Source organism: Styela clava, chromosome 1 (assembly GCF_964204865.1).
Source record: "Styela clava chromosome 1, kaStyClav1.hap1.2, whole genome shotgun sequence".
Taxonomy (NCBI): domain Eukaryota; kingdom Metazoa; phylum Chordata; class Ascidiacea; order Stolidobranchia; family Styelidae; genus Styela; species Styela clava.
In genome coordinates this window covers 4,649,896-4,676,698 of record NC_135250.1, presented here as the reverse complement: position 1 = coordinate 4,676,698, position 26,803 = coordinate 4,649,896, and the positions used below count along the sequence as shown (strand labels likewise).

The 26,803-nt window shown below is 36.5% G+C and overlaps 3 protein-coding genes across 5 annotated transcripts in view; 1 reads left to right on the top strand and 2 right to left on the bottom strand.

Annotated features, from left to right (window-relative positions):
- LOC120325375 (GLIPR1-like protein 1) overlaps positions 1-26,803 on the top strand; it is a 203,947-nt gene that overhangs the window by 124,698 nt on the left and 52,446 nt on the right. The gene's annotated exons all lie outside the window — the stretch shown is intronic.
- Positions 880-17,120, bottom strand: LOC120348346 (procollagen-lysine,2-oxoglutarate 5-dioxygenase 1-like). The gene is made up of 18 exons (XM_039418464.2): positions 16,967-17,120; positions 16,170-16,267; positions 15,392-15,534; positions 14,566-14,674; positions 13,364-13,525; positions 12,622-12,685; positions 11,261-11,361; positions 9,840-9,947; positions 9,132-9,260; positions 8,367-8,488; positions 7,581-7,686; positions 6,884-7,005; positions 5,744-5,912; positions 5,113-5,307; positions 3,999-4,172; positions 3,145-3,291; positions 1,599-1,724; positions 880-1,321 (listed from the first exon to the last, which is right to left on the bottom strand). The coding sequence occupies exons 1-18, from the start codon at positions 17,040-17,042 to the stop codon at positions 1,166-1,168; spliced, it is 2,307 nt and encodes a 768-aa protein (XP_039274398.2). The 5' UTR covers positions 17,043-17,120; the 3' UTR covers positions 880-1,165.
- LOC120345999 (uncharacterized) lies at positions 18,481-25,732 on the bottom strand. Of its 2 annotated transcripts, none has more exons than XM_078117282.1 (6): positions 25,553-25,732; positions 23,847-24,098; positions 23,153-23,398; positions 22,714-22,806; positions 21,653-21,797; positions 18,481-21,217 (listed from the first exon to the last, which is right to left on the bottom strand). In XM_078117282.1, exons 1-6 carry the CDS (start codon positions 25,611-25,613, stop codon positions 20,986-20,988), a joined length of 1,029 nt encoding a protein of 342 aa, XP_077973408.1. In that variant the 5' UTR covers positions 25,614-25,732; the 3' UTR covers positions 18,481-20,985. The 2 variants fall into 2 exon arrangements, with proteins under 2 accessions (XP_077973408.1, XP_039271562.2); XM_039415628.2 differs by lacking the exon at positions 25,553-25,732 and adding an exon at positions 24,351-24,721 and having other exon boundaries at positions 18,483-21,217.

Below are 26,803 nucleotides of genomic sequence, written 5' to 3'. Positions count from 1 at the left end.
GTTCATAGTTACATACTTCGCCGAAACTTTTTCGTGCGGAAGCTTTGAATTTACTTTTGAAGATGGAGATTCTGGGTACGAGCTTGTGCGATACTTTTGGTTTCTTGTTAGGACCTTGTTTGGAGAGAAAAGCATACATACGGGTCGTATAAAAAATATTGCCTCAATTCGATAATGACCATATAAATTATGCAAGCACATCGGACCTATCCGGCCACCGATATTGTTTTTAGTTGATGCAGTTTTGTCCAAGCTCAATGCATACCTCCTCTCACTGACGCGGTTTTTCCATTTTACACCTAGTCTAGCAAAAACTTCCAATACCCACTATACTATACTACCCACCATACCCACTTCAAATACCCACTATATAACTTCCCACTATAAACAATCGCCTAATGTAGTTTTTTTATTGTTCATATTGTTTATTGTTCATCTTTTAATAACATTGGTACGTCATAGGGTGTCACAACTAGATAACCTCTTGAGGTTTTCTGTGATTCCCTTCACACGTGAATAATGTTTTGCTTCTGTTTGTAAATGTGTCTTCACTTTTCACATGGTGATGAATACATATTACATACTTGCTTACAAAGAAAAATAACGCGTCATTCTGCCCGCGGCGTTTCTTCTTTGCCGTTTCGGTGCTCCCGAAGTATGCGAACCAAGATGGCGGACATCGGAACGTAACATGGGTAACAGGTTAGGGTTAGGCGATAATTTTTTTCCAATTTTCCCTATTTCAGTCATATTATCAGTTCGAAAACTAGCCAAGAGTCTCCCGTAGTATTTATACCTAAAATTATAGCCTAACCCTAACCTAGTACACATATTACATTCCGATGTCCGCCATCTTGGTTCGCATACTTCGGGAGCCCCGCCGTTTCTAATATATATATATGTCCTGATAAAATCTGCAAATTCAGTACCATGCCAATTTTTATTTTGATGATTGTATTTTGTAGAAAGTTGTGAAATGACAAACAAAACCTCCGCTTAGACAAAATATCATCCATCTTGTAAATATTGCAATATTTCTCTATGATATAGTAACAAAAATCAAAGTAAATTGCACAACTATTAGACATTATACAATTGTACATTCATACGCCAATATCGAGGATATGAAAAAAATTGGCACCAATGCCAAGTATTTTCCGTTATATCACGGATCCATGAAATTGACGAGAATGTATCTCGTTCCTTTAGTTGTAGGAAGTCCTTCGTGATAATGTGTCAATCTACCCGGATGTAGAATTCCCCAGCCTTTGGGAAGGTCAGTAACTGAACAGTTATATCTGAGAAATCTTGCTCCGCCTCCCTAAAATGAAGTGAAAAAATATTATATGCAGGATTGATTTGTAAGGGGCATATCAAATTCCATATTGTCTGAATGTTAACCATAGAGAGTGTATGTACAAGGCTATCAATGGCATTAGAATAAGATAGCATTTGTCTCCGTGAATGTTCTGGAATTGGTTTAGTTAGACCGACTATATATTCTGCAGATTCGGTCAAGAAGATAAGAACAGCAAGTAGCAGGTCCGAGAACCAAAAAAATGCTCCCATAAAATTGCTACGCAACATTAGAATTTTACCTCGTAGTCTATCTTCTGTGTATTAAGTGCTATATTTATTGTCCATGTTGCATGGTCGTGATGGGGTGCCAGCTGAGGTTGTTCTGTAGGTTTGTATCGTACAATGAACATCGTTCTAGAATACCCCTGGAATAAAAAATAAAAAAAATTCTTGGAATATGACTATTCACGTTTCTTTTTTTGCCATCCAGTAAAATAGTAGTATATATGCGAAATTCTAAAGAATAAAATTGAACACATAATTTACTTGAGAATAGAAGACGCGGGGTAGGGAAGTTGTTTATCAAGCAGCGACACCCATGGTTCAAGTATGCAATTGAACATTTGTAAGGCCGAAAATATCGATTGTCGGAGTACTGCTCTATTATTGATGAGCGTGGCTTTGGCAGTTAAACGACCAACATCGCGTACTGCAGATTATATGAAATTATGATTCGATCCGCTGGTGGTTAAGAAGGTATTCCCCGATGAGCAGGCTTACAAGAAGCAAAAATGCAGAATCGAGTAAATGAATGAAAGAGCTTGGGTGGGAAGTTACCGCTGTCAGCTCGGTCATTTGTTCGTGTTATTAGTGAAGTAAGTGTGGCGGGGACTACGCGAACGCGTTAAAAATCAACTGGAGTCTTGAGAAATAGTTAGCGTATTTTACTGAATATAAGATGCACCCGTCAATAAATTGCTCAGATTTGGATATCTGATTTTGTCCATACATAGGGCGCATCAGACACAACCGGTACTCGTTTCAAGTATATGCAATAAAGCACTACCTGATCCAAACATTAAGCATATCAGATTTTTGAGAAAAACTTATTTGGTGTTTAAAGCGTTTTTTTTCAACGGCGTGTGTGAGCCAAATACGACATAGCGACATTTCCGGGTCGGAGTTCGAATTTCGAACTAACAAAAAGTCCCAACTACAAGTCTTAATTTTTAACTGAAACAATACTCGTAGATTGCAACATTTTGTGATTAAAATTTTCTCATCACAGACTTGGAAAGTGGGTTCGAAAGTCAAATTTTTCGACTAGGAAACAGAGTCGAAGTATTTGGTAGCCAGGAACTCAATAGCGATGTAAACGGTAAAATTTTGCAGCAAAAATTTGGGTGCTCCAGAAGTGTTTGTACCAAGATGGCGCATAACCTGAACATAGTATGTTTATCAGGTTAAGGTTGTTCAGTTTGGGCGTCATCTTGGTACGAATACTTCCAGAGCGCCATAATTTGTCCCATTTTCAATCGGGGTTACCCGAGATTAACTACCATTCTTTGCTTTATGCTTTTATGCATGTCGATTTGCATGCGTATAGGATGTTAAATAGCAAGAAAGAAGATGACAATTCTATTTGATTTGAGACTAACGTTTTGTCTGACCCAGTTCTGACATCTTCAAACAAGTACGTTTCAACCATGACAAGAAAAGCGATAGCATGCACATAACCAATGGTTACCAACTGTTAGATAACGTTTCGTCTGAGCTCTTGAATCAGATAAAATGTATCTCGTAAAATACGAGTATAACTTGGATTTAAGGCCATGTTTTACTTACATCGGCACCATATCCTGGAAAAACTTTCTTGAGGACTTTCTTAGGGTATTTATTCATAAAATACAGCCATTCTTTATGAAAACCAAGCTGATCCATGCGGACATCAATTGTAGGTACGTTTTCATACCCGCCTTGAACTCTTGGATCCTACAAAGAAAAATGGTGTTAATAGGGTCAATTTAAAATTACTGCATTTGAGAAGTGAAAATTAAATTTTAACTAATAACAAAGGATAGTTATATCAAGCAGAAGAATGCGCGATGCGCTCGTTTGTTTCTACTGGCTCGAAGTAGTTGGCTGTATAGTCTGATTTAAATGGGTTGAAATCCTAAGGAGAGTAACGATTTTAATCTAGACCAGTGGTTCTCAAACATTTCAAGTCTTTTTTAGAATTTGTCAAATCTCGCGCCCCACCTCAAAAATAACTAGCTAACAATAAGCTATAAATAACAGATAGTGAGGTGAAAATTTTATTTGTAAAACACGTTGAAATTACGTGGATGGAACGTAAAAATCCAAAATAAATGTAAATATCTAAAATAAGACGGGCAGATCAAATCTAACGAATATTTTTATTTAGCTCCACGCCTTGCGTACGTCCCTGGCGCGCTCCATTGTTTGAGGACCATTGATCTAAGACTAGACTGTTTGACCTGGTTACAGGTATTCAAATCAAACTGCGACTTGACAAATTTACAAGGTATAACAATGATTGGTATGTGTACTAAGATGACGCACAACCTGAACATAGTATGTGTACCAGTCTAGGGTTATCAGGTTGTGCGACATCAGGTGCAAATACTTCTGGAGCGCCCAATAAGTAATACATTGCACTTCAGCAAATACAATTATACCTCATTTTTCCCACTTGACCAGATATTAGCTTCTTCGACAGTCTCAATCAGCTGGTCAGACAACACCTCAGATAGCAGAGGAAAGACATAGACATCAGGACAAGGCTGAAGAACCTCTGTGTCTGGATCAAGAACTTTATGGAAATCAGGGTGAACATATTTCTCTTCCCATTCCTGCAAAATTGGGTAGCTATTGTTATTCTTGAAAAATAAAACAAGGCAGGGGTGTGAAACCAGCGGCACGCGGGCCAAATGCGGTGCACTAGGAAAAATTGTGCGACCGCGGAGAAGTGCCAATTTTGAATGGTCTGCCTGCGAAACGAGTTTTTAATTTAGTTAATTATATATAGTACGTGCGAATAATTCCAATCTCTTTGCACTGCAAGAACTAATGCGAAGCGAACAACGCATGTCATGAGATCGATAACCAAAATTTTTGTGCCTACAACTACTAGAAAGCCCATGTTGAATAAAGGTGCGCCCGCGCTTTCACCAAGTTATTTGTATCCCAGTTATATTAAAGATTTCACATCCCAGAAAATTGGTATCGAGTTCAACCTACACAGTGAATTTTCGTTTTAAAAAAAATTGATCCTATTGGTCAATTGATTGACCAATCGTAACCTGCGGTTCTCATCGGTTTGCGCATCCTGCTGAGCTAACGTTTTTCAACGAGAAAAAAAATTTCCATCCACGGCGGGAATTTTGCTTGTATTCGCTGTAGAATTACTAATATTCTTCAGTTTTTTATTATTACTATATCACTTATTCATGAACACATAATAAACTACTTGAATGGGAGTGCGACTTGTACAAAACACTATAGAAAAAGATTCATTAAATAGAATAGTTATGTGCAGAGGGAGGGCAGAACAAAATGTTCCAGAACAGGAGGTATTTAATGAGGATTTAACGAAAATGCTGGGAAGGTTTCCTGTGCCAAGTACTCACCTCTGATTACCCCACGCGGGTCCGAAGCAAGTTGGGGAAGAATTTTGTGCGACAGGATTGCTTAAAAACTAGTCAACTCATTTAGTCAAACTGACATAATTGACAACAAATATATGCTGAAAACACGCATCGCGAAAACTCCAAATTATAGATTCTGAATCACCTGTCTGTTTCTTTTTATCTCCCATAGGTCTGGATGAAGTTTATGTTTAATTTTGCCTATTTTATCTTTTTTGTCGTCATCGTCGTCGTCATCATCATCGTCATCGTCGTCGTCATCATCTTTAACATTCTCCGCACTTCTCTCGGCCATCAATCTTCCAAATTCTACTTCATTTGTGATGTACATAAAAACGTTCTGAATGTAGTGACAGTGTTTGTTGTTGGAATACCAAAATATACCAAAAGTGTTAAATCAACATGAGCAACTTAACCCCTTAATTTCTTTACGCCCTCCTAATGGACTTATCGACCTTTGACCCCAGTACAACTTTACCTATACAAAAATATATGCGTTTATTTCGCGAATTAGCGAATTGTAAAATGATTTGCCCGTAAAAATTTGCTATTTTTATTTAACATAAATATTTGATATTTATTGTGGTTGTTTGGACGAAAATGTCTCCTTTTTACGCTGCTACTGCACTAAATGCTGCTTCATAGGATATTATTTGGTCAAATTTTGATAGTTGGTGCTCAGCTAGCTAGCTACCAGCTTCGTGAACATATTTTGAACCTTTATCCTGTAAAATTTATAAGTAACGATAGTTTCAGAAATATTTATCGGTTCTTACCTGTTCTCGGATATTATGGCAAAAGCACATTGCTGCATCGAATGGGTCGTTGTCATAATCTAGCATCGTGCCATCGCCGTAAATCGTTGGTTCCCTTTTCGCCAAATTTCTGAGCGTTGAAGCTTTTATCAAATAGATCGAATCTATATAAGGAACGTTCCAAATTCCCCTGAAAGACAGAGAAATAGGTTAACAGAGTTAGATGGTTCACGTAACCGCTGGTCAGTTACGGCTTCCTCGATCATCGAGTCCATGCATCAGCCGGTTCGCACCGGTTCTATAGAACCGCCTCACGGAATTTTATGAGATCAGCGAACCGGTTAAAATAACTGGTTACTGTCAATGTTCTGTTTGTAACAGAACCGGCTGAAAAATATGACTTTTGCGATGGAACCGGCTGGCAAAAAAATTGAATCCCACCACTGCCGACATGGACTTGTAACCGGGCGAGAGTCTGTTGTTTGCCATATGATTAAGCTATCTTAACGGTTTTCCCCTCCCTCCAGAATAAATATGAAAATCCTATTCTATTATGATGCACGCGTGATGGAAATGAGCGGTGTTTAATGCATGAGAAAATATCGCACAGTTCAAATAGGTGGTATTGAAAGTTTCTAAAATATAAAAACAGCCCGGAGAGGAATGTGACTGTAATATGAATCTGCACCGCCGAGGCCGAAAACTAATTCAATTGCGTTTATATTTTTCACCGCAATAAAATGAAGCTAATAGAATTTAGACAACCAACGTTATTTTAAATGCAATGGAAGCCTTGCATTTTCTCGTGGTGTTGGAGCTGATACCGGAGTCATATTTTCATAGACTCCGGATTCGGATATTCTGATATTCAAAACTCAGTATTCCAACTTTTAAATGAGGCAGCAAATGGCCTTCCAGGCCATAGACTTCTAGATCAAAATTTTATTTTTTCGAAGCCGAGCCTGAGATTGTGTCAACACTTTTGTAAGTTGAAACTCTCTTTACTACCGGAACCTTTTTTTTCTAATTTGGAACAACCTCCATTTGAGTTTTGAGTTTGAGCTGTTTCTGAGCTTTTCAGTTTATTTGGTTAATTCAGTAATAACAACCGGTTTGTTATCACAAAAATCATAACAGGAACATACTTTGCAGTTAACCTACCTTATTTCGGCATCAACGATGAGATCATAATCTCTAGATTTTTTGTAGAAACCGTTTCTTTTGACCGCTCCCCAGAAATTAGACCAGTACCGTCTATACTTTTTCACAACAGGTGCTATGAACTGAATAAACGTATTTACATGTTAGAATCCAAGTGATTGGGTCCTGAACTCAAGACTATAAAGCAGGCGTGGGCAAAGGTTTTGAACCAAGGGCCAAAACTTTTGCCCACCTAGACTGGCGGGCCATCTAAGTGTGGCTTAAAAAATCGCATTTTATAAACAGAATGGTAAGAATGGGTGAACAAAGAAGAACGTTATGGGGACGTTAACAAAACTTCGGCACTAAATTGAAACTCGAGACTGCGCTTGAGAAGAAAAGAGGTGTGAGAAGTACGCCTTCGAATCGAGTGAGCGAGAAAACGTAAAGTTTTGTTAACGTCCACATAACATGAAAGTCTGGGGCAATCTAAAATACAACTTATACAGACTACGACCATTATCTAACAAGCCTATTAAACAATACTGATTTTAATAACAACAACAACTATATAGTTCATTGAAAATTTGGTTAAAAAGAGAAATTTATGGCAGCATCCAGCAGGCCATATTGAATCACTCAAGGGGCCGGAGTTGTGTTGTGGGCCGGAGTTTGCCAATGTCAGCTATAAAATTTTGTACATGAACAATGGACTCACCTGCCTGTCTTTTTCCATGAGAAATTTGAGAGTGCTTGTATTAGTAATTTGTACCAAAGAATCAACATTAAAAAAGTAGTCGCAATTGATCTTTAAGCAATGTTTTCTAAAGATAATTGTGCATGATTATGCATGGTGTTAATGTTTGGTTGCTCAATGACGCTTCTGCGCAATAAAATTGTAATATGGCGCCACGGTTTAGTTTAAAGCATCGCTCTTTTTTTTTCAATGTTCCGTTATCAAAACAGGTACGAATATTTGAATAAATTTTAATACTTTTCTTTCGTACTGTATTACGGTAAAAATCGTATTGTATAATTAAAAAGTTTAAAACTTTAACACCGTTCGCCATAGAGCCTGATATTTAACACACTGTGAGAGGGGTATGATATTAAAACTTGCTTTCTATTTTTAACTTGCGACCTCAACCTGTAGGCCAGTGGTTTCTCAACCTTATTTGTGGAGTGGAACTACGATGAAACCTTCCAAAGGATGGAGAAAGCGCCCAATGCAGGATGCCTATATTAACTTTGATTATATATGAAAATAAAACTAATACTGGCAAATCAGATTTGAACAACATACATATACCAATATAGAATCTAGGAAGCGAAGGTAAACTCGCGGAACTTCTGGACGGCATCGGCGGAACCCTAGGGCGTTGGTTAAAAACTACTGCCATTGAGGCCCACGCAAGTACATAGCAAAACGGTACATATCCAATATCAATGTATATTGTACTATGACATATTACAGAAAAAAATGAAATACAGTGGGACAACTTACACTGCCAAATTCCGTTGAGTCCATTCGTCTTTGTTGTCATGGTACCCAACTGAGACAACAGATTTGTACAAATCTCTGTTCCGAAGTAAAAATCTCGATACCCAACGTTCATTATCTTGTTCCTGAGTAAAATGAAGAATTATACAACAATCTATTCTCTGCAATAAAGTGTTGCAAGAAGCGTCTAACTATACCAGCATCTAAGACTAAAGCGGTCCAAATAACCTAGGTCTAATCTCTCGCCGTGCGGTATACATTTAGGTGAGATGTGCCAAACGGATGATAGTACAGCCTTTTCAATACATAACGTATAATTGACTGCTTGGAGAGAGGTGAGTAAAAGTACTTTCGAAAATTAAACAAAATAAATCTGTGGACGCATAGTGATGTAAATACAATTACTTTTTTTTTTAATGTATTTAAGAACGAAGGGAAATGTTCTTCGTTCGAGATCAGGGTTCAGCATTTATTTCCCATATTATCGATATATACGTTTTTTGTCCGTTTGCATATTCAAAAAATAGACAAATATATATACAGTGTGTCAATAAGTCCCTTCACAATTTCAATTTTGTTATGAAGTCAGTTCTCGATATATTTTAACCAGGTTTGTTGTTTTTCAATCAGTAATTGTTTAAGTAATTTTACTTCATTCAGTACATCTGTAAGGGCCAGAACGATATATATGGTATCAATAAATTCCCTTTGCAATTTAAAAAAATTCCAAGACCTTATGGACAACCTATATTCTCTACAATAACATACCATTGAATGAATATACAATGATATTCTTGATTTGTCGTAATCCAGATTGACAATTTTTTTGAAGAAATCCTCGATGAAAGGAGATCCTTTTACCACAAATATGGCAAGTAAAACGTGTGGTGTCGTTTCCTGTAATATGACCAGTAATCATTAGTTTATTTCTATTTGCTGAAAAATACGCGCTGTACATTTAGAATTATAAGTTAAGCTAAAAACTCATTTTAATGTTTTGATTTTTAGGAAATGAAGTTACATACATTTCAGATAGATTCGGCATCAGTTCCATCTATTATGCTGGTAATCTTGGACCCAGTTCCAACAAAACGTTACGGCTCACACCCATGGCTGAGAGACAAGTCTCAGAGGCGTACCCAGGAATTTTCAAATGGGGGGAGGGGCGGAAATTTCTAACTGCCAATTCCGACCGTAACAGCTGGAAGGTCGTAGAACGTTTTTTGAAACCCGGGTTTTCGAGAGCCTTGAGGATCTAAAATGCGTTTCAAGCTATGGAAATATGTATGGGGGTGATGTAGCAATGTGTGGGGGGATCCGCCCCTAACCCCCTTCTCTGCCGAGTGTAGCTGGCGCATGATATATAAATGCTCATCTATCAACTCAATGACCGTTAAGATCTATCACCTGTCATGGGTCACCCTCTAAAATCGCGACCCTCTGAATTCCCTAATCAGGGTAAACGAAATCACAAACCTTTGATGTGAAATCGAGCACAAGCAGATCTTGCTGACAAATTAAGCAAATTCCTTCCTTCAAATTCATTCCGTTTGGAATGTAGTTACCAAGATGATTGATATGAGCCTGTAAAATATAGTTGGTAGCTTGAATATACTGTATTTCAAATATATTTAATATTAATATATTAGTAGTTTATAAGATATTTTTCAAATTGAAAAATGTTGACCACGAAGACCACGAGTTGAGAAGTTATTTTGATTTATATGCCAGCAAAGTAAGCCCGAAAGTTCGTTCCAAATGATCACTTATCTGAATTTTTGACTTGGAGTTTCTATAAATTTTTACTACTCTATACTAAGATATGTTTATTGTAACAAAATGGTCAATTGCTTCTTATTTGTGAATTATCTCCTCTAAATTGTATTGCTAAAAATATACATCCGTGTTTTAGAATTTAGATTACAAATTAACAATCGACTTGTAGCTGACTTTATACTGAATAAATTATCATCATAACTTTTTTAATGTTTTCTCGTGATAGCGATGACCACCTTGTGGTTAAACCATTGGGCTGAACTAAGTTGGCATCGTGTAGGTTAGAAATCTCGTGTTCAATTTTTTTGTTAATTAGATAATTAATATATAAAACACAGTTGATAAGTACAGTTACAGGATTATTCATCACTAATCATAAAAAATAAACACGCATCATCATATAAAAACAATAAATTATTGTATATATTTATATATCTTAAAATTTTTCACTTCGATCATGTTCTTATTTTTCGCCATTTTTGTATGCAATGTGCCATTAAATCTCGTAAAAACATTAAACAATTTTTTTTTATTCTTATCTTACAACGATATAGATAAAACCGGGCCCCCATCCTCACCACCCCACCCAAGGTGGAATACCACCGGCAAGGGATGCAAAACCGGGAAAGCCCCGTCGTTTCAAACCATACCCATCGGCGGAGATGTGACGAATTGTGGTAAGCGTTAAAAATACGCTCGCCACCGCATCTCTGATTACCATGCGAGGGTTCGCAGGTTTGAATCCCGTGGGTAATATTCATATGCGAGAAGATTGCCAGACTCTTCACCGCCGCAGGGTGGTTCACGTAACCGCTGGTCGGTTACGGCTTATTGGCTTTCTTCTTCCTCGGGATAAATATGTAAATCCCATCCATATGAGCTCCTTGCACAGTAATAGATGGTCGTACATAAGCCGCGTTAGCAGTGAATAACGTGTTACGTACGTGTAATAACGTGATTGACTGACTGACTGATACATCGCATATAAAAATTGGTGATCTCGAAGTATTCGTACCAAGATGTCGCACAACCTGAACATAGTATGTGTATACCAGGTTAGATTTGTTCAGGTTTTGCGTCATCTTGGTACGGATACTCTGATTTCATTTGCTATTTCGTACCTTTGCTTTTCCGGTGCCCTGAGTGACGATGGGGAACGTTTCATTCTTATAAGAAACGATAAGTGCATCAGATTCGCCTTCAATTGACGTATCATTCTCCTCTGAAACAGAAATCAATTTGAAACATTCGTGGGAATGCACTCATATTGGTACTCCCGTAGTATGTGCAACAAGATGGCGGACACCGGAACGTAGTATGTGTATCAGATTAGGATTAGACCATAATTTCAGGTACAAATACCACGGGCGTCACTTGGCTATAGTCTCCGAACTCGTAATAGAATATAAAGAAAATCAGAATAAAATTATGGCCTAACCCTAATCTGATACACATACTATGTTCAGATGTCCGCCATCTTGTTGCACATACTACGGGAGCGCCCTTCGATTTTATACTCTCATATCCATCACTACAATACAATTATGTTAATAGCTTATGCAGTAAGACTACTCAATGACCCCCTTATCAGTTTGACTTTACTTTTTGATTGCAGTTACCAAAACTTCTCAGATATGGACAAAAATTTGCATACTATTTATAGCAATTTATAGTATAAGAACAATAGACAGCGATGTTCGTTACAAGTTCCTAAACCCCGGGTCACTAATAGGACTGGGACATCGATATATGTGTCATTTCCAAATATTTGATGATTACAGAATCAAATCGAATACTTTTTTTTATTGGAATCTGGAATACTTGAAAGATATGTAGCTGTTTTGAATGTATTCGAATCGATTCAAACGGGAATTTCGAATTGCTGCCATTTTTTTTGTTCGCCCGCTGGTCGATGGGAATTTGGGGTAAAATAGGTGAACGTATGTAACACCAGCACTTCCAATTGTAAACAACAAAAATATAATAAAGCAGAAGAGGCAGTTTCACTCTCATTTTTATTTTATGTCAAATTTTGAAAATGCATTTCTAACATATGACTTTTTTCTTCCGAGTGAGTTTAGTGTGAGAGTTATTGATGAAACATGCTTCTCATTGTGTGTGAACACTTAACGAACTGTCTGAGTGATAGATTGAGTGTTTTCACTGATTTATATGTCCAAAGGACCCATCACAATAAAACTAATTTTAATGACTCAGACTTGTCCTCAACTAACCGCCAGTGAGACTCACCCGCCAGTCGTGATTCAGATTACACGACTCGTTTGACTAATGACTAGGGCTGGGCATTTCGAATCGAATGGTGAACGACAACTTGCAACTTCGATGAATGGTTGGACGAGTCTCTCGATTAGATGACTCGGGCCTCTATAACACTGATGATGTGTATGGGATATCATATGTCAGAAGCGAGCTTAGCGTTGTGGACTTTCCTCCCTATACCACGTCTTAAGCAAACACTCACCGTCAACTGTTATCATATTATTGAAAATCTCTCTTTCGGTGTCTAAAGTTGCGTTCCATTTTTTCTAAAAATACAAAAGCAATATGTTTTTTATACTTCGTAACTAAAAAGGGCCATATGGAATAACTCCATATACGAGAGCTTTACCTTGCCAATATTCTGTTAAATTTGGTTCAAGAATTGCAATGCTAGAATACGATGTTTTACAATACATTCAGTGGCGCTCCAGAAGTATGTGTACCAATATGGAGATAACTAATTTTGTTCGCCTACTTTACATTAATTTGTATAAAGGGACTGATACGTATGGGCAAGGGGTATATTCACTTGGCTAACACAGACAGTCTCTGACTCGTGATAGAACTAAAATAAGGAAAATCGGAATAAAATTATGGCCTAACTCTAACCTGGCACATACTACGGGAGTACCCATTCAGTGAACTCACATTTGGTGGACTCAGAAATTTGTTATAGAAATAAGTTTTGGTTATATCAATTCCCAAAACGGTTGATTTTAGCAATAATTTTCGATCCCATTGTACCAATAGTGTTTTAACCTACTGCCATACGGCAGTACTTTTATACACAAAACCTGCCAAGCTTTGTAATGTTAAGCCTCAAGGAATATGAATATACGTATTTTTGAAGATAAGCCCCGATTTTAAATCGTCTCACTTCGTTATTACCGCCTAACTCTCACAATTTCGCTTTTTATATAAATCAGTATATTCTATCATTATACCTTAGATTTGGAATTCCCATATAACAACGTTAAGTATCGCTGTTCTTCCTCTTCTTCCGAGGATTTCCATTGACTGGCAAGTGTCCACATTTCTTTTGCATATCCGATCATGCCACTCTTCGATATGTAATAATCTCCTATTTTTATCGGAAGTACATCGCTCTGTTTAACGAATAGTCAAATTTTATTTGCATAGAAATAAATTCCGGAATGCGGCACCGCTCCACAAGTATTTTAATTTATTTTTTACATTCAAGTTCTTTTTCCAAAATTAATTACCGTAGTTATAAGTATATATATATATATATAGGCATTTGAGATAATGAAAATGATTAAAAACCATGTGTGGTATGTCAGTATCATTTATAGTTAAAATTTTGGGCCATTTGAATATGAAATGTGAATATGAAATTTACGATCACCCTGATTCCGAATATGTTGGTATCTATTACCAGTGGTGGGATTTAAATTTTTTGTCTGCCGGTTCATTCCCAAAAGGTATATTTTTCAGCCGGTTCTGTTGCATCCACAACATTGACAGTAACCAGTAATGGTAACCGGTTCGCTGATCTCATAAAATTCCGCGAGACGGTTCTATAGAACCGGTGCGAATCGGCTGTTATCTCACTATTATCTATTACTCACAACGAGAAGAGTACACTTGACAACATAACAGTATTAGATGTGTGACTTTTTGGGCACGAAATGAAAAAAATTCAATACTACTTTGTTTTGGCTTCCGTGGCCATATCTTTGGGCATTGCTCCTTTATTGGACAAGAATTGGACCTACGGATCGTTTTGTTATTATTGTTTTTGTTGATATTTTAATCCTTAGTGTGATGAAAGCATTTCTTTTCTCATTGACTACTGGACCAATTCCTTTGAAATTTTCAATGGTTAACATTGTATTTTTTGCTAGAATGCTATTGCCTTCAATAATTTCAAAAACTTTCTGTGGGCTCTGTGATCTCTTCAAAATTAATATAAATTATTTGCAGCGGTTCTTCGACCTCTCTCGTGCTACGCGAAAGTCGGAATATTTTTGCAGTACCGGTACTGTAAAATGTAAGATAGACTACTGCTTCGCTTTGAGCTTCGTGTCCAAATATTTGTGCATCGATTTCTTGTTACAGAAATAATGCTTTCAACGGCATCACCGCGTAATTTAATGATACATTGTCCCAAGACTTCTCTACTTACATTGTCTTGTTCTGGTGGCGTGCTCTCAGAGGAAAATACAATTCTTGAATTCATCGTTAAAAACTTTTCCAGAATTTTATCTTTCCCTTTCGCAAGGATCGTATTCTCACTAAATGGAGATAATAAACTAAATTTAATTTAAGAAAAACATGCATTGTCAATATTGGCGATATGGGGTAGTAGACACGGTTTGGACAAATACTATGGGAAAAATACGCTATACCTGGGGAAATAGTACATATTTTGGGGACTTTCCAGGATATATATATATATATTTCTTAATGTTACCGTACGCCCGAGCTTTTTATTAAACTTGTAACTTCTAGACATTAAAACGTATATATTTACGTTACATGGATATACGCTTCTTGTAGAAAATGACGAGGAAGAGCTATTTTTTAAGAAGTTATTGGACACGTTAGTGGACATACCGATCGTTTCAATATTATGTTGTTGTTATTGTTATTCGTCATCATATTCATTAAATAATCGCTTTTCTCTTCGAATACTAGACCAATTGCTTTGGAATTTTCAGTAGTTAAAGATTGATTTTTTGCCAGAAGGCTATTACTTTTATTATGGAAACACTGAATGTCCGGTTTAATCCTGTAAATTCTTGCTACGCGAAATTCGGAAATTTTTTGAGGGTACCGGTAGCGCCATGTTCATATATTTGAGCATTGCTCTCTTGTTAGATTATATGAAGATAATCTGGCCACCCTCATTTAACTTGGGTAAAGTCTAGTCGGAAATGCAGCTGTTACCGTTGCCGCGGAAATTGTTTAGTAGTGTTGAACATTTGTTGTAATCTAAGAAGCTAACTTACTTTTCAGTAAACATCACGACCAAGTTTTCGTCGTCTTTGTATTTCTTCAGTGCTTTCTCAATTAAGTCGAACATCTGATTGGATTCAGCTGCAAGGCATTGAACTTCTTTTCCAGAAGAACACTGTCCATTCATACCTAGAACCTAAAACAGTAAAATTATATTCGACATTTCCAAGTGGCCATCGTTTGTTGATGTGTAATTTAACCATTGGTTTTTAAATTGGATCTCGTGTTTGCTGCTGCCATAGCGTGGCCTATACTATATTACTGTACAAAACAGTGAGATCTGCCCCAAGTTATTATTATAGCTTACCTTTGCATTCATTTTTATAACTTATTCTAATAAAGCAATAAACACCTAATATGTGCATATATATCTAATAAATGACTTCGGTAGATAATTGAACATCTAATTACAATACGGCCAGGTCCCGTCGGAACGCGGTAGACACATGGTACGTGGGTAGGGGGCATTCGGCGGTAGACTTCACGTTACAGTAGGAGGTAGTACATATCTGTAGGTAAATGTATTAGCTTTCGCAGTTATTTTTTTGTTCTATACACATTTCAAAGTCCTTCGAAACATCGTTCAGTGTACGACCGCATCCAAGATATTCCATCCCAGTATAGCTAGTCAACCAAGAGAAATATGACTCCAATATTTAGCCTATAATTGAAAATAACAATTCTCAGAATAGAGTCTATCTCTTGTTCGCGATTTGTATTATGTAGTGTAAAGGAATATTACTGTAATATTTTCTATTCCAACTCACTCACCACAACATTAAGGTTCAAATAGTTTGCTGCACTCATAAATCTTTTGTATCCATCGCTTTCCTCGGATGCCACCGTCAACAACAAGAGTTCCAAATTTTCTAAAAAAGGCGGATATCATATTTAACCAAATGAGGTAGATTCTATATGTTTAATGAGGTGTTTAATAGTTTCAAGGAGCAGTGTATCCAGCAAATTTTTCGATGGGCATCGCATCTTTATTCCAAATAAAGCTCGTAAATAGCAGTGACTAACCTGCTACTGCTACCGTGTTTTCCCGAAAATAAGATAAGTCTCATTTTATCAAAAACCAAATTACATGATTTTCAAATATACAGAATATGAAAAATGATATCCATTCACTTGTGAATAACACGTTTTTATTTAAGAAAATATCTGCTAAACATAGATTATTTAAAAATGACCAACCATTCAAAACTTTTGGGGAGATATCTTGCTACCGACTGAGTAAAAAAAAAACTGCGCTATCGGCTATAGGTTTCATTTTAAGGGGAAGGCTTTTATTAAATCATTTTAAAATTCAGGCTAGGTCTTATTTTCAAGCTAGGACTTATTTTTGGATAAACATGGTATGTGCTTTAAGAAACGCATTTTTGCAATTCAACGATCGATTTCCACACAACTTATCGTTGCATATTTTTAACGATTATTTATACTTTTAACACAGAATAAACAGCCCCATATTCATTTCCATTTAAACCTAATTAAATGTGTTATTTCCGTATCAAAGTGAATCCCTTTTATATAATTCATTATCTTCTAATGAGATATTCACTTACCTGGCGTTTGTGCTTGAATCTTGCAATAACAACCCCAACAAATTCCAAGACTTATTAGAATTAGGAACTTGTCCATCACGTTCACAACCTTATACGCTATGTCATCTAATTTATTGAACTGAAAGTTTATACAAATAAAAATTCTGATAAATAAATAATTCTTTCGAAATACTAGGAAAGTCTGATCGCTAAAATGATGTAAGCTGTGAAGATATATATATCTACATGTATCTTCGGGGTGATGAAATGCGATATGGCTATTAGACGCTATGCATATACCCTAGCCTAGCTACCCACAGGTTTTCGAAGTGCTCCATACGAAGCCCAGGGTTGAGTTGGGGTCTCCGCGAGCTATCCGTTTACTTCCTAAAATACGGACTTGGCTAATTTTTGTAACTGTATAAAGAAACAATAAATACATCCGAGTCATTAAATAAAGTAATTTTAATATATTTCGGAACATTAATCAGTAAGTAACAATAAATTTTATTTTTATAAATTTATTGTGCGGCTCGGTAAATAATAGTCAACCTATTCACGAGCCCCATAACACAAGTTTGATAACCCCTGACGAAACTGGTCCAATTTGGTGCATAGTATAGTCCAGGGGTGGGCAAGCAACAAGTCAGAAATATGTGAGAGCCGCATAATTTTTGAAATTAATAATATTAGAATGTCGTGAACTGAAAAGAACTTTACACAAACGTATAATAACAATATTGCGAAGTATATATTCTTCAACCGCTTATTGGAAAAAAAATTGTAACGCTACAGTTTCTCTTAGTTAAATTTGGATAATATATAAATAAATATTGCCAGCCAGAAGAGCCGCACAAAAACTTCTGCCAGCCCCGGTTTGCCCACCGTTGGTATAGTCCAGCTCTCTAATCATTTAAAACCATAATAGTGCATTTGAACTGACGAGATAATGTTTTGTTTTTCTAATTATACCACCATGCTATGCATGCCTTTCTAACAATAACTTTCTATTCTCTGATTTATCACTATTTGTTTATATTTTGAACAACCGTACAACGTTTTCGTCCGTTGTTTACAATAGTATAAACAAACTGGCGTATTCTTGTCACGTAACAATCGACTTCCATGAAAGTATTTTGCGTCGCCGTCGCACGTTCCGGGAAGCGAATCGATTTGAAGCAATTAAAGGTAGTTCAACAACAACTTTTCTTTTCATACCCGATTCGTTAACGAAATCTATCTATACATCGGTGCATCTTGTCTAGAATCTCGTAAAGAGCGGAGTTATTGTAATATTATTTAGCCTAAGCGTTGTGATCTGGCTCGCTGTAGGAATAACATTTGCATGTTCCGCCATTAATTCGAAACGCAAACCTACCCCATGTTTTTTGCGGTGTCTACAAGTGCTTCTTCTAACGTTTGGCTTGGACCATATATCTTTATCACATTGGAGGGCACAATTTGGGGTTACAGAATAATAGCTCCCTGGTGAAGCGATCAAAATCAGTCTTGACGGGATGAATTGTACTAACACTTTCTCTCTCTTCAAAAAGGAGGACGGACGGTGTGCTATTTGAACCCTTGCCTAAATTATGTTCATAATATTCTCTTTTAGTAGTTCTACTGTTTTATTTTAAACTGTATTCAAATTTGAATATCTGGTATTACTATTCAATTGTCTCATTTTTCGATTGTTCTAAACCAGTGGTTTGCCATTTTGGAACTCTTTATTTCTTCCTCACTTTGCATAAAAACTATTTTATTTATTCAATCTTTAATGGATCCTTTGCTAATGTTATGCAAAAGTCGCACTCACGCTTTTGTACAGTTTAAGTGGTTTATAATTTGTCCTTGAACAAGTATTACATTAAAAATAAAGAACTAAAGAATCTTGGTAATATTACAGAAAAATAAAAAGCCAAATTTCCTCCACAAAAACGACAAAATTTTTCCCCTGTTGGACAACGTGGTTTTGAACAGACATAAAATTCGAAATAATCGCGCTTAACTTGATCTATATTCCGTATCCTTAACTCGAAGGCAAATTAATACTAATGCGGCGCCTGTCACGACGCGGACACAAAAATAAACTTAATTTACCCTCCGGCTGTGTAATGTAAGGGACGGCAATTAAAAGATTTTGACGAAGTTCGAGGATACAATACTTTTGTATACATGCCACGACGTGCTGATTTTTCTCTCCCTTTTTGTCTTTTATTTTTATGATTTAGGGACTCGGACCCTCGGTGTATGTACATATGTATATGGCCCACGCTCTCAATATATGTACAAACAGTGGTGAGATTCAAATTTTTTGTCAGCCGGTCCCATCACGAAAGCCATATTTTTAATCCGGTTCTGTTACTTAAAATGACATTGATAGTAACCAGTAATGCTAACCGGTTCACTGATCTAATAAAATTACGTGAGACGATTCTATACAACCGGTGCGAACCGGCTGAATCCTACCCCTGCATACAAACCATATAGCATTGAACAGAGAACGGTGCGATGAACATTCGTGGTTAGGAAAATCGGTAAATATTAGGCTTGTTTTTTTTTTAAACACATGTACTTTCGATGTGTTATGACTCGATAATGTGCCCGTTCGCCTAACTATACAGTACAGAATATACAAAACCTTGAAAAATAGATGTCATTTTGTTTGCTCATTTCCAATCCGATCCCAGCTCGACAGGTAAAACTAATACCGACTTATATGGGTGTCCATAAAGCCCCTTTACAATTCCAATTTTGTTATGAAGTCACAATTCTCAATATATTTTAACCAGGTTTGTTTGTTGTCAGGAATTGTTCAAGTATTTTTACTTCATTTAATACATCTGTGAGGGCCAAAACAATATATGGTATCGACAAATTCCCATTTTAAGACTTTATGGACACCCTATATATTGGTTTACATGACTATCTTACCTTGGCCATTGTTTTCAACCGGCGGACACATGGATGAACTCCTACGTTGATTGGAAAAACAATTATTTTCCCCAGTCAACATAAACAACTAATTTGCGAATGTAATTCCATATTAAATTTTAAAATAGGTTTCGATAACAATTATTCTCTTAAATGTTTTCGAGGTAATTGCTTTAATTAAGAGAGATTTGTTAGTGTGTAAATCCTTGACGGCCAAATGCCCTAGAGGCACTCACAAAGATTGACATTTTCCCTTTTGTGTAACGATTAAGTGTTGATGAGGTTAGAAACGGGCTCAGCCTGAACCCTAAACTACTACACTTAGAAATCAAATTTTATTTAAAGAAGTTGTAACAGGGTGTGTCGATTTAGCATTTTAGCTTGAATTAAGCAAATAAGCATTGCTTGAATTTTAATGGAATTTCATTGACGATAGTAAGTCTTGAATTTGCCATTAATGAATCTAATTCAAGTCTTTGAGTTAAAAATGTCTGTCATTGGGATTAATTAATTACCTCCAGGTCAGCGGAGTCTGAGTTTGGCATGTTCTTACTAGAGTGGGAGTCGCATTTCTACACTCTATGAAGTCGGGGTTTCAGACTTTCAAAGCTGGTAAAAAAGTCAATTTTTTTTATATTAACTCTACAATCATTCAGTTTACTTCGCGTCGTTCTTGAAGATAGCTGGTATAGGCTGAAGTTTTTGTCAGAAATTAATTTCCTCGGAGTTTAAGGCTGTTGTCGACAGTCAAAGTCGGATTCAAAAATTTCTCAACTCGGAGTTGCAGTCAAAGTTTTTCAACTAGGAGTCATAGCTAGTTCTAACTTTTGCACAACTTTGACCCTGCTTGACAATGTGCATTTAACGCCGAGATTACGTTAGGATTTTTCTACTTCCGGGGTCAAAGGAAATCATATACGACGGCTTAATCACATGGCTGACAACGGTCAGGTAACATTCCAGGTAAAGTATGTAATAGCTATACCCATTTAATCATTGCTAAGCTAACCATTGGACGTCAATGAGAAGAGAATCCGTAGCCGATCAATAATTTTGTGAACCACACTGCGATAACGAGGAATTCTCTCACAATGACATCACAATATTCATTTAAGTGATCTGCCTTTGTCCACTACTGAATAGGTTGGTTCGTCTTGATCAGGTCCGACAAAATTCTGCCCATATAATTCATTGTAAACTGTTTCCGCAGTTTCATTCTGGTCCCCAGTGTACGTTACATTCGGATGACCGAATTCTGAAGACGCGTAATCATCACGTTTGGCTGTTTTGTTGTATCGGCTTGTGGTTGCGTCACTTTTCTGTAGAATTCTTTTTTGTCTTAATGAAATAAAATAAAAATCATTTTTTTCTCAATATGATCACAAAAAAACTGAATTACAGTTTAAAGATTTTAAGGTATTACTCCACGTAGGCTACATCCCACGACTCCGGGCGTAATAAATTGGTTGAGTGAAACGACGAATTCGGGATTTCTCCATATCGAAGGCCAAAGCCTCGTTCGAAGCGAATGTCTGCTATTTTAAATATGATACGTTTTATTGTTCTCCTCTTCGTGTTTATTTATTCACGAAGGAAATCCGGCGTTAGAAAGAATTCTTATTTACAATCGTAACATAACCCATGATTTATCTATAGGCACTATTCTTCAAATCTATTGGTCTCGCGGTTTCCGCGCAATAAAACTGACCCAGAGTCGCGAAAAATTAATATTTCATCGATTAGTTTAATGTAATATAAAACACCATAACATACCTGAAATACAGCCACAGAATTATTCCACTCGCAACAAGTAGACAGAAAGATAACAGCGATACCAAGATTGCTAATGTCCGGTGCGATGACCTCAAATTCTTACTTTTCTGTGAGTCAAAGGTGACTGTATTATATGATGTTGCTTCTGAAGAAAACATTATGAAGTTGAATTATTAAAGTGATTCAAACCACATAGTGCTCTTATTTCATTATTTTTTTATAATTTGGGAATAGAGACGGATGGTCTAAAATTGTACTAATCGATGTTATCTCTGTTTTTCCAATTGAGATGTATATATATTCATTTATCTGTATTTGACGAATATCTGAATCTGCCTGGCAGTTGTGAAATCAATATAAGTATTGATTTTTAAAAATAACCATTTTTTAGATGAAACCATACCTTCAGTGGTAAAAAAATCCCACAATAGGACGTCCTATTAGCTATTGACATATATATACGGTAAACACTAAATTGTCTTAAAATTATTTTATAGCGGTTTCGCAAATTTTCCCTATCCAAACAGTCTACTGATTTTCGCAGCATACATTTGAATTTGAGCAATAATCAGCCTTGGAATCCGCTAGATTTTGAGACCGGGATTCGTCAGGTCTAAATAGCTTTTTCTAATTTGTTTAGATTTAAGATTACAAAGACTTGAGCTAGACAGGATTTCTAATTGATCGCCAACATCTTCCAATGTGCTAACCATAGATCCAAAACGCCCCAATTCTGAGAACTGTACACAAATGCGCGTATAATATCTTGATCACATGACACCATAATAGTTATCGTGTTTCCCCGAATAAAATACAGGGTCTTATTTCATTTTTCTTCCGAAAATAACACTAGGGCTTATTTTGGGGGGATGTCTTTTATTTTCATTTATCGAAAAGAAGTTACAAAGTAAAGGATTACGAGTTTTTCAAATATACAAAATATGATACCGATATTCATTTGCTTATAAATGACACGTATATGAAAAATACTGCTAAACATAATCATTTAAAACGTGTAGGAGAGATTTCTTGCTATCGACTAGATTAAAAAAATCGATTACCTTCTTCAAGCGTGCTCGAAAATATCGACGGCGTGGAAAATTGTGATGTCTCCGTCACCCGCGAGATCCCTCTGTCCGTTACCTCTTCAGGACCTGAAATATAGATAATAAAGCTACATTCAATATATTATGCTATCAGAAAGAATTGGCAATTTCCATGGACTTATCCGTCCAGAAATTACTGTATAACGATCATAGACCACACCACATATATCTATAGTTTGTTACATCGATATATCAGGTGAGCATATTATGTTTACGATTATTGGAATGCTCACTTTGATGATTAGAGTAAATCAGTGATTTCTTAGAATTCCTAGCTAGACTAACCCAATTCAACTTCATGATAATATGTGAATGAATAACTTTGGCAGCTTAATACTATGACACAACAAAAGATTGTGGCGATTTTATATACAGCAGTAAGGAAATTACTCACCCACTTTGGTCTTTTCCGCGCAGGTTAAAATTTCAAATGAAATATTGAAGTTTATTTCGGATCTGTATTCGCTGCGAAATCGTATTTTATTCACAGGCTTCTCGTCTGTTGTCAGCCATACAGAACAGTCAGGATATTTTCTTGTTATTTGTCTCAAAATCTTATCATATCGACATCGCGAAGAAGATTTCCAGTAAATGTGACATACGTTTTTAATTGAGCCACATCGATCCCCTTTTAGCATGTCTGCAAATGAAATATTCAAATCAAAAATTTCACAACGTAAAATATTTTCACCGTGCCTTCATGTGATAAAGTAGCATTTCATGACATTCTAACTTTTACAACAGCCATGAATATTTTCTATAGTATACACTAATAATATTTTATGCCGAAGTACTCCGTGCGTGTACAATATATTTGCTGTATGGTGGAGAAATAAGTTACCGATTACTGTAAAATCGAAATCGATTCTGGCTCGTAAAAATACTATTTTTTTAGTTTTAAAAACAAACAACCCTTGTATCTTGAGTAGTTTGTTCAATTTTTAGCTTACAGCATTGTTGTTGCACCATATAGTGGTCGATAAAGCTACGCATACCCTATGCCACGTTGTTACTTTTCTAACATCACCTATAACTGTATGACCTATAAATGTATCACCTATAACTAATATACTTAAAATGCAAATTACATGATAAAGAGGAGCTTCCTTTATGTTGCAACCATATTTCTCCAGTGCACCTCTGCCCGAATGTTCGTTTTATCTCTACATTGTTGTACAGGACCACAAGTACGGTGTTATGATCTTCAACGGAAGTCGGAAAGACCCATTCACAGTTCTCGTACTGGTACGGTTGTTTTCGATCAAAAACTATGTTGCCAGAATTTGATTCAAACTCTTTTTCGCCTGGCACCGAGCAACCATTAGTATCGGAGAAAAGAACTGCAATAAAAACAAATTTATCAACTTACAAAAATGAAATGTCCGCCAACTTTAGCAAAATCTGCTGTTTGCTTTTCATAATAGGGTTTAACCTCCCTATCTATATATTCCATACAGCATTATGACATCGGACAGCAATGGGTTTTCCTAACTTCTAAAACTTGCTTTGTTGATCATTCATTAGCAACAAACAATCTGTTTCATCCGACATGTCGAAAACGTGAAAAAATCACATTTCAAGCTTTTACTTACCAAAAATAAATATTCCGAGTTGTATTTGTACCGTTAGGACCATTTTGAATTTGAAAAATAAGCATAAAACTTTGAGAAGTTGTCCTCGATATGTTTTACATACTCGATATGTGAAGTGAGTATATATATACAAATTCTTAGGCCGTGGGTACTTTTGGTTTAGTCATTTTCGTACGATATGTGTAGTCTGACTAACTATAAGCATGGGAAACATTATCCACCATCATTACATAACTGCAAAAGTCACGCTTGGTACTAATTCGTAATGTATATATATATGTATATTTGCGTTGAATCGATGAAATGGCTACCCCAGCAGAAATACTGCACCAGTATTGCGAGGAAAAACATTAATTCTTATTGTTTATGTTACCTGTTACCACAACAATTACCCTACAACTGTCGCCATTATGAAGAAAGCGTAGTTGTTGATTGGTTTTAGATGATTCACTCAGAAACCAATGATGTCTGTGACGTAGAGTGACTGATAAAAAGTTATTCAAGTAGGCGGCTTTAATTTGCGTAGAGATATATATTTGCATCACTTGCACATGTGACAAATATTAACGTAGTGTCAGGTTTCGATACCGGCACGCAAATTGTCACGTTTGGGTAAATTTGTTTTTAAGATAATTTGCTGAAGGTCACGCGCACTCAGCCAGGAGTGAAAAGAACTCAACTCAACTCTGAGCGAAGTTGTGGGCATCACGGAAATGCCACAAGCTTCTGTAATTACCGTATATAGTAAATGCTAATCGACAACCAGTTGAATATCTTCGGTATGTCTGCGGTGTGATGGCTCTTGAAGACAATCTCTAGATGGTGACCGTACATTTGAACCCATGTGTATATCCGCGGGTTCAATCTATATGTGGGTGCTAAAACCCATGGGTTAGGGTTAATATGGGTTCAAATATCCGTAGAACAAAAAATACCTATACAGAGAGTCCTCGACTTACGACGCAGTTCCGTTACTGAGACTCGGTGTAACCCGAATTTCAGTGTAAGTCGAAACATTATACTGTACAGTGGTACAGTGCATGAATCACTCTATACACATCGTACTGTAAGTATGGTACACTAATGTACACTAATAAAATGTACAAATAATCGTCACAAAGATCCTTTCACATGTTCAATGATGCGCTCTTTATCTTTAAGAATTGTAGCCACAGTCGAACGACTAAGGTCAAGCAACCTACCAATGTTCGCTGGTGTTTCACCGTTTTTAGATCGCTTAATAATGTCTGATTTCACTTTCATGCTGATGGCCTTTCTTTTCCTAACTTCAGTAACATCTTTTTTTGCTTTGAGTCCATAACAAAGGGCAAAAGTAAAAAAAAAAACGATCAAACAAGTTACGAAAAAACCGGCTTAAACAACCAAAATGACGTAAAGTATCACTGAAACTGTTTACAGTACTGTACCATGCGACTAAAGTTTAGTGATTATTCGTTCATGATCGTAATAGTTCGCAATTGGTCACGTCATTTACGATGTAAATAACGAAAACCAATGAGCCCAGAGCACTGATTTTCTTGATCACAATGATCCAGTTTATAGGCTTAGATATTACAGTACAGTATTATCTTTTATATCTTTATATGTTCGTAAAGTGCGTTTGTAACCTCGAAACATCGTAAGTCGCGGCCGTCGTAACCCGAGGACTCCCTGTAGGTGCAATAGTATGCAGGTGCAATTGTCGTGAGTTCAAATGTACGGGAACCTCTCTAGATATATATTAGTTATATATTTCAGAAATAATATATTATATATTAATAATAATATTATTATTATATATTTCAAAAATAACACGGTGCTCACCAACAATGACGGTAGTTCCGTAAATAAAATTCTCAATCTTTTAATTAGACATTAGAGCCTTGGGTGTCATTGCTCGATAACCAGCTTTGGCTCCTCGCGACTTTCCTTCCTCAGTAAAATTGTATGATTATCTCTCTCTTTCTGAACGCTGTATGCGATTATTTTTTTGCTCGTTGGAAAAAATTAACTTGACTTGTGGCTTTCCCAACCTTCACAAACGGGCAACCATTTCCATTGTCGAAATGATAGCCGACCAGGAGTCACACACAAAGAAGTTAGTTACCGATGAGAAATACTTAGTCTGAACCTATTGCGTGGTAACTCCTCCATGAGAGGTCGAAAATCCATCGAATAACTGCCACTGCCAGTATGCTAAACTTCGAGAAGTTGCAACCAATCCCTTCGGCTAGGGGTAAAACGCTACTGGCGGAAATGACAGTTTGAAATATGTCCCTGCTACTGAAATGGAAATGTTTTCTCTATAACCAGGGCTGTCATCAATACGAACCCCAAAATAAGGACATCAGGGGAAACATAATATTTAGATAACGAAGAATGAAATAAACAAAATGTATTCATGCCGGTGCGACCCGTGTCTAATCATACTTTGCACTAGAAAATATTCGCTC